This window comes from Malus domestica, chromosome 05 (assembly GCF_042453785.1).
Source record: "Malus domestica chromosome 05, GDT2T_hap1".
Taxonomy (NCBI): Eukaryota; Viridiplantae; Streptophyta; class Magnoliopsida; order Rosales; family Rosaceae; genus Malus; species Malus domestica.
Genome location: NC_091665.1, coordinates 24,857,905 through 24,867,039, shown reverse-complemented (window position 1 = coordinate 24,867,039; position 9,135 = coordinate 24,857,905). Strand labels below are relative to the sequence as shown.

At 39.6% G+C, this 9,135-nt stretch overlaps 1 protein-coding gene and 2 pseudogenes across 1 annotated transcript; all 3 read left to right on the top strand.

Annotated features, from left to right (window-relative positions):
- Positions 1-749: 749 nt before the first annotated feature.
- LOC103445267 (acetylserotonin O-methyltransferase-like) lies at positions 750-5,272 on the top strand (annotated as a pseudogene).
- A 107-nt stretch (positions 5,273-5,379) lies between these two features.
- LOC114825280 (U4 spliceosomal RNA) lies at positions 5,380-5,508 on the top strand (annotated as a pseudogene).
- Positions 5,509-7,539: 2,031 nt separating this feature from the next.
- LOC103445266 (uncharacterized) lies at positions 7,540-8,328 on the top strand. The gene has a single exon (XM_008384260.3). The coding sequence runs from the start codon at positions 7,540-7,542 to the stop codon at positions 8,326-8,328; it is 789 nt and encodes a 262-aa protein (XP_008382482.3).
- The last annotated feature ends 807 nt before the right edge of the window (positions 8,329-9,135 follow it).

The window sequence follows — 9,135 nt, the reverse complement described above, 5'->3', positions numbered from 1 at the left end:
GCTACACAAATTAAATTTCCCTACTCCACATATATTTCAAAAACAACTACAAATTTCACATCCTACACAATTCAACATGTACAAATATCACAACTAAATAAGTTAATGCTTACCACTAAAAATTAATCGTAAATAACACATTCAAAGGAAAAAATAATGACAAACTCAAAATAAACTAACCTTCAAATATTTCGAAGAGGAAGAGATGGAGAGAGATGCAACGGGGGACAGCATGGGGCCTGCAGAAAGCACAACAATGAAAAAGGGTGAGGGGTAAATGGGGGAACAAGGCAGCAGTCTGAGCAAAATGGTGAACCACATCTTACCCAACGGAATCCGTCGTCGCACTATTTCAATTACTCGTCTCGTAAGTACATGTTTCCCTGTTCTTTTACACGTCATAAACTAGGCTTTTGTAGACGACCACATAATCTTACGCGATGAATTAATCCGTCAGTTAAACTGTATTTACATGATGAACAGCTATCAACCCCATAAAACCTCATTAATTGCGCCCCAAATTTTTCCTTTGCCGCCAAATTTTTTCCCTACGGAATTATTTTTACCCTGCGACATTGTTCCATCTCAAAAGATTTTCTAGTAAACCTAAAATGTTGACTTTACTAACCCTACGAACCTGTGAAGTTGTCGGGTACGAAGAAGTTAATTTACAAAATTTTGTCCCCTCAAAATTTAGCAGGGCAAACCAGAATTTCTGGTTATGACACTGATAAGAGCTAGCTGTCAACATGGACATGGCTGGTGTTCAGGCGAAGATTTCTCCGGAGAGAGCTCATCGGCTCTCAACACAACTCCCCAAGGAATTGGTAACCTGGCATTCGTGTCGTGATTTTCGTGTTCGTGTCGTTTTCGTGTCATACCCGATATCTTAACGGGTCGTGTCGTGTAACACACGTTAAAATAAACGGGTAAAATGACCCGACTCCAAATTGACTTGATAATATTAACAGGTAATATGATCCGACCCATTACCCGTTAAGGAAAATATATTTTAAACCTATAAATAATAAAATGAAAAACATAATACTAAATAAATATATACATACCATATTGTCACGTCCAAAACATAAAAACACATTTTTCTTTTAAGTATATTTTCACTTACCTAAAGTCTTTAATAATTTTTTAATTAATGTGGAAGTGTAAAAAAAATATAGAAAAATGTAGAAACGCTCGTAATGACAAGTTTTACAACTTTCATGAAGAGCTTCACTTTGAAATTCGCCACTATAATCATATAAATCATAGATCAAAATTTAACCGTTGATTGTTGTTTACATTTACGCTTCATTGTTCTCATCAAATTTTATTTTTTTTCAGATTTTCTTTTTTGAAAACTTGATATATTAGAGGATGCAGGAAGATGAACGGTTTGGATCATTGATATTATATTCAGAGTTTTACGGTTAGTGAAAATATTGCTTGATGTTTATAAAGTTTCTACAAACTATATGACATCGACTCATATTTCAATTAAACATAAATATCGAAACATGATATCAAAGATCTAAACCGTTTATCTTCTTACATCCGCCAAATGATCATGTTTTCAAAAAAGAAAATTTTAAAAATGCAATTCAGTAAGAAGAATAAAGCGTAAATGGCAATCGACGGTTAAATATAAATTTAAGGTTTATGAATTATAGTGCTGGATTTCGAAGCTAACCCCTTCATGAAAGTTGTAAAGTTTGTCACTATGAGTGATTGTATATTTTTTTTTTTACATTTTTTACACTTATACAATAATAATTATTAATTTTATTAATTTTTCCCTCAAATAAAAAACATTATTCATGAAGGTTTGGAGGATTTTAAAAATCTAAACGATAATGTAAGTGTAACCATTATCTACTCGTGGAGGAATAATGATGAATCACGAGTGTTTATATATTCTTTCACATTTTTCATACTTGTATGTGTGTCTTCTTAGTTCTTGCCTATACAAATACTATATTAGTTTATTTTAATTTTGGACAACAATATGTTAAGTAATATTTATCCTGATAATGATAATAAGGAGCTCTCATAATAAAAATAAATAATGACTAAAACTTTTTTTTTAACTTATAAAGAATAATAATACAAAACTATATATTTAATATAGAATATATTGTATATATTAATATGGCTATTGTATTTTATAATAAATCTTTTAGTAATTAAACTTTAAAATTATCAAAATAATTTTTTTCTTAACGGGTCGAAACAGGTTACCCACGTGTTACCCGCGTGTATACCCGTTAAGAACCCGTTATTAACGGGTTCTTAACGGGTCACTCGATAAGTTATCATGTTGACCCGAAACTCGGTATTTTCGTGTCATTTTCGTGTCGTGTCACCGTGTCGTGTCAGAAACTGCCGGGTCTAGATGTGTAGTCAGACTCTTGCTTGCTAATGTGCTGCAAGAAAAGGATAGAGTTAGTTTTGAAATGTGCCTTTGTGGGGACTTAGGTATAGGCATTGAGGCTCGCAATCAAAACTAACCAAGTGCTAGGCGTGCACTACTATCTCAGTATAGCAAATGTAGAACAAGATTGTGTTTAGTCAATTACTTGTGCCCCAAGTTACTCAAACTTCTTGTTATCAAAGGATTGTCGTGGATGGGTTAAGTCCACATTAAGTTCTTTTTCTTGCCTTGCGAACAAGGTCTTTTAGTTCATAGTCTTGTATGTTCGAATGGAGGGAGTTCAGATCCCCTTAAGTCATTTACTTGGTTCTTGATTGATTTTAATGATAGCATGTCCATTAAACTAACCAGATCTGGATGCAAATGGAACACTTATAATGGGAAAACTGATGGAAATGACTTGAAAACATGTTGGAGAAGACATTAAGTAGTAGATCTATTAACTTATAAAACAAACAAAGAGCTTTGAGCAAGATTTCACCTTGTCGGGTAAGGTTGAACTTCTTGCAATCACTTCTCTTTTGAGTTTACAGGGTTTATATGCTAAAAAAGGGATGGATGGTAAACAAGTTTACACAAGGGAATCGATACTAAGCCACTAGGGGTGATAGCAGAGCTTCTAAACTAGACAAAAGATGGCTTTTGTAGGGAATGATCCTAAAATTATTGAGATCTGGGCTGATTACAGCTTTTAGATGCAAATCTGGCTTGAGACCAGAATTTGTATGTTTGTTTGTTTGATTGATTGGTTGAGTATCTTTGTCTCTTGGGCCTCTTCCTCCTTTTATAGGCAGTTTAGCCCGACTATAGTGACTTTGCTCTTGCCCGAAAACACTTGGAGGGTAGTGAGTCATCAGCTTTTTACTTGTGTTGCCACTGAAAAGTGGTTTTTGGCCGATTGTGAGTTAGTCCCCATCACTTGACATTTTAAATCATAGGCACATGACCTATGCATTAATGGGAAGGTGCCAACTTGTCTATGGGCTCGATGATGGGTTTCGGGCAAGTTTTCTTTTAATCGGCATCATTGGGCTTCCACATACTTGTAGTCCAATGTTCAAATATTAACCCAAATAGCTAGTACTCGCAATAAATGTTGTCAAGTGAGGTGGGAACATGTAGTTAATGGTTTTAGATATTGGCTATATAGTTTGTAATATAAAGAGCTTCTTACGGAGCCAATGAAATAGAGTGAAAAGAGACCAACTAACCCATTATTTCTGTGTGTTACTTGGTTTCATTGTTTGTTTATCTCTTCCTTGTCATTGTTTGTTTCCACTCACGATCTTGCACATTTTGTTGAGCTTTCGACAACAAGACGCACACGCAGAGAAAAAACGGAAGATACAAAAAGAGAGTTAACCTGGGAAGAAGAAGAAGAGCGTGCGAAAGTGGATGTGTGGAAATATGTGTTCGGATTTGTTAAAATCGCGTTGTAAAATGCGCCATTGAACTCGGGATAGCGGATGCAATTGAAAGCCATGGCAGCCCCATGACACTCTTAGAGCTCTCGTCTGCTCTAAGTTGTGATCCTTCTCGCCTATACCGCGTCATGAGGGTACTAGTCCACCTCAAAATATTCAAAGAAAAACCAACGGAATTAGGCCCCAAAGGTTATGCACAAAAACCTTTGTCCAAACGGCTATTAAAATCCGGAGAAAATAGCGTGGCTGCGTTCATTTTGCTCGAGAGTAGCCCAGTAATGCTGGCATCATGGCACGGCCTAAGTGCCCGGCTTTGAGGAAATAGCAATCCGTCATTTGAGGTAGTGCGTGGAGAAGATTTATGGAGCTTTGCCGCCGCCAATCCTGATCACAGCAAGCTCATCAATGATGCAATGGCTTGTGATGCAAGGGTAGATGTGCCTACAGTGATTGAAAGCTGTTTAGAGGTGTTCAAAGGGCTCGAGACAATAGTAGGTGTGGGTGGTGGTAATGGGACTACGTTGTGCTTGTTGGTCGAGACTTGTCCGTGGATTCGAGGCATCAACTTTGATCTTCCTTATGTTGTGTATGTTGCTCAGGAGTGTGATCGGATTGAGAATGTCGGAGGTGACTTTTTTTTGTGGGCTGATGTTGAACTTATCATGGTTAGTATATTTATAGTTTAAGGAAACCAATAAAATTAAACCACTTAGGAAGATTATTGCCTTGAAAATTGCTAGCTAGCAGTCGTCTTGTTTAATATTAATCCCCCAATGAAACCTCAATAGAGCTAGGGAGCACAACTTATGACTTAATATAATTAAGATGTCAGTTAACAAACATATCAACCATCACATCATGTGATTTGCTTATTACCATCGAGAAAAAATGGGGTTCCTCTATTCTTGCTTGATAGACAAGATGCGTTATGTGAAAAGTATGATCTAATTCTCTTTTTTTGAATTGAGTGGGTTCTTCACAACTAGGGAGACGACGACTGTATTCGTATCCTAAAAAGTGCAGAGAAGCTATTCTGAACGATAGAGGGAAAGTTATAATCATAGAAGCTGTGATCGAAGATGGAAAAGAAGAAAACAAGCTAGCAGATGTGAGATTGATGCTAGGCATGGTGATGCTGGCCCATACAAACACAGGCAAAGAAAGGACCTTGAAGGAATGGGGATATGTTCTTGGAGAGGCTGGATTTAGCCGATACACAATCACACCTATTCATGCGGTCCAATCAATGATTCAAGCTTTTCCATAAATTTACACAACAATTAAACTTAAGGATGTCGATTGGTATTCTCAACAAGTGCTTTTTTGTTTTCAAAAGTAATTTTCTAGTGTTGTTGCTTTGTCGTCTGGCTTGTAATATTTGGATTGTTTTGACAATAATATATAATTGTGTGATGTGTTAGATTGTTAAGAGTCTTGAGACATATTTAAGAGAAAAACTTTGTCCCACATCGATCAAGTGAAGAATGCAGAGTTGCAAACGCCTGGAGCCAACCACAACGTGTTGTCATTTTTGCGCTTGGAGCAATGACGCAGCTAATAAGGTTCTAACCGAGGCACGTCTATTGCTGGTTGAAAACTATTTCCAAATCCCCTCTTAGGCTTGGGTTTGTTAGAGTATGTAGCCAAATAATTATGGCAGTTAGGATTGTTGCTATTATAATATTCAGTTAGATTCAGATAAGGCAGTTAGCTGAGTATTCATATATATTGTGGAGCCAAAAATAATCAAGAGGCGACACGTGGATTTTGGGTAAAAAGGACAAAGTTACCCCTAAGATACACCGAGTTTCCTACACGCAAGCAATGGAGAATCAACCAAAAAATAGGTAACAAGTTCAAATTTATCTCATCCATCTTTACTCTACATCCTCTACAAAGAAATTATTCTATAACCTCCCATATAAATTAATTAGGCAAATTAATGGATTAATCCTCAATTAATCCATTAAATCACCAAATTAAATCACTAATTTTTCACACAAAAAAGCTCAAGGGCCGGCCACCTCCTTGTGCTATATATATGCCCCTATTCTCTCTAAAAACCCAAGTTCATACTCTTGCAAAACTCCCAAAAATTCTCTAAACACTTTTTCTCTCTAATTTCTAACTTTGGCATCGGAGGTTCTTCGGCCAAAGCCCCCCCCCCATTCATCGTGGGCACGTAAGGCTCTTGGCCTTGACCAAATGTGTTAATTGTTTTATTGATGCAATTTTGTCAAAGAAGGAGAAGGAGAAAATTTGCATCCACTTCATTGAGAGTTGAGATTCACATTCATAGAAGACTCTCACGCAAAAAGGTTTTTTTTCTATTTTCTATATTTTCTAGTCCACTTGTATTTTTCGTACGTTCTTATTATTAGAATTTTTTATTTGCCAAGATTCTTTGATAAAACGTAAAAGAGAAATACAATGGCTAGAAATTTAGAAAATTCCACAAGTGAAAATTCCAATATTCAAGAAATGGGATCGCGGCGATCCACGAGACTAAATGTGATCTTAGGGGGAGCGGCACCACAACCACAAGGCTCCACCATGGCAACCACTGTGGTGGCCACCACGGCAATCACCCGCGGCGAGGTCCATAGCTCCACCACTACGGCCCAAGCGGTGCTATCCAAGGCCCATGCCACCAAAGCCACGGCCCGAGCCATGTCACTTCATGCCTAACGCAAGCCCAATGCGTTGCCAATTTGAGCCCAAGCCTCGCATTCGCGAGCATCACCCGCTGAGCAGCCCACTCTCGTGGCCCAGTCAGCTCCCGCGGCCCAGCCTGCTTCTGTAACACTCAAAGCAGCCCAAATCAGCCCAAGACTATTTCAACCATCCAGACTAACCATTGAGCCATGGGCATTTTCACCACACTTCACCGCGGATTTGACATTTCTCAATTCAAATCTCGTGCCCAGAGCCTACTGCACTTCCATTGCTCGAGGAAGCACATTCATTCCAAGCTCTTCCAATCCAAATGGCGAACAACATTTGTCTCGACAAGTCATAGAGTTGACCAGCGCCCTTGCACAACAGACAACCTTGGTGAATCAACTCTTGAAATGCACTGAGATCCAACGTTCCCTAGACGAGGTATCCCTAAGTAGGACAAGGGCAGATGAACTTCTCCACCAGCATCCCGGCAAGCAGCCTATCAACCAGCCACAGTCCGGGCGTTCTGGTAGTTTACGCTCCTGCCTAGGTCCTTGGGATAATGAATACTCTCGTCTTAGCGCGTGGAGGAACGTGCAATCCCGATCAAGCTCATGGACGAGCATACGTTCACGGTTGAGGTCACATTTTGATTATCAACATGGACAACTTTCCAAGCAAAATGATCATTCACAACCAAGCTCACAAGGAGTATTCTCCACCTCACATTGGAGGAGGCAGCATGGCAAACGGAAAGAAGAAATCGCTCAATCCGACTCAAGTTCAACCGGCAGACTGCGAGCAACCCGTTCGCTTGCCAGGAAAATGCCATATGCACCGCAGCCGCGACATAGACAAGTCGAGCAGAGGGAAGAATGGCCCAAACCTATAGGTTACGACCGGGGGCAATCGAAAATTCCATTGCCCCAGCAGAGGCAAATTCAAGAAGAAGTTGATAGGCTCCTAACTGAATGACTACGTAATTTCCAACGAAACAAAGCTGCTAATGATACGCTTCAACGAGACATGACCAACATAAGCATGTCACCATTCACGAATGAGATCGAGTGGATAGATCCACCTCGCGGGTTCACTATGCCTCACTTCATTCCGTACAAGGGAGACGAAGATCCGGATCAACATCTCAAATATTATCGCAGTACCATGATCCTTTACAGGAACAACGATGCGTTTATGTGTAAAATTTTTGCCACAACTCTACAAGGCAATGTGCAAGACTGGTTTCACACTCTACCACCGCAGTCGATCCGAAGTTTTAACGAACTTTCCTTTGTTTTCACTAAGAAGTATTCATTTAACCACTCAATCAAAATGACATCCGACCATCTCTTCAGCATCGTAAAAGACCTTTGGGAGACAATTCGCAACTATGTCAAGAGGTTCAAGGTGGAGAAGGCCAAGATTGTTGGCTGCAACGAAGACATAGCAATGGCAGCATTCAGAAATGGGCTTCCCACCGAACATCCTTTATTCGAAAAATTGATCATGGGAGAAGAATTAATCCTAACAGCTTCGTATGTTTTGGCAGAAAAGCATGCATTATGGGACGAGGCCAAGCAATCTAATAAAAATGAGTCGGAAAAGAAGCACATAGAACGTTCCCCGACTAGAGAAGACTCAGCGCTTGAAACATTTACCAAGTTCACAGTTCCAATCGGTCAAATTCTCCGCAAGCTCAAGAATGAACCTTGGTTCGAACTGCCGCCACCCATGAAAGGCGATCTTACCAGGCTGGATCATACAAAATATTGTGTATTCTATCAGGACCAGGCCACATTATCAACGGATGCCTAAAGTGGAAGCAGTACCTTGAGAAGCTGACAAAATGAGGGCCGATGCGATGAGTATCTTGACAGGTCAACAAAACGGCCTACACAAGCAGAGGAAGTTCCCATCACCCCCTAAACCACGTTTAGATTTTTTTCCAAATAAGTTCGAAGACTCAAGCAGCTTGACGAACAAGGCTTCACAAGCCGAAGAATATCCAGTTTGTTATGCAGTTTCTACCTTCCAGCACAGTTGATTTATTTCTTTATTCTCAATGAAGATTCAAGAAGTTATTCATAAGCCTAGCTCAACTACTATCCACAACAATTGCTCAAAACCCTTTCTGGGTTTGCTCTCCAGTGCAAGAAGATAAACTAATTGCTCTCCAGTACGAGATGGTAAACCAATTCCCCAACACCCAAAAGGGTCTGTTCTCCAGTGCGAGAAGTTAAACTAATTGCTCTCCAGTGTGAGAAGGTAAACTAATTGCTCTCAAGTGCGATAGGGTAAACTAATTCCCCGACACCCAAAATGGTCTGCTTTCCAGTGCGAAAGGTTAAACTAATTGCTTTACAGTGTGAGAGGGTAAACTAATTGATCTCCAGTGCGAGAGGGTAAACCAATTCCCCGACACCCAAAAGGGTCTGCTCTCCAGTGCAATAGGTTAAACAAATTGCTCTCCAGTGCGAGAGCGTAAACCAATTCCCCAACACCCAAAAGGGTATACTCTCCAATGTGAGAGGTTAAACTAATTGCTCTCCAGTGCGAAAGGTAAACCAATTCCCCGACACCCAAAAGGGTCTGCTCTCCAGTACGATAGGTTAAACTAATTGC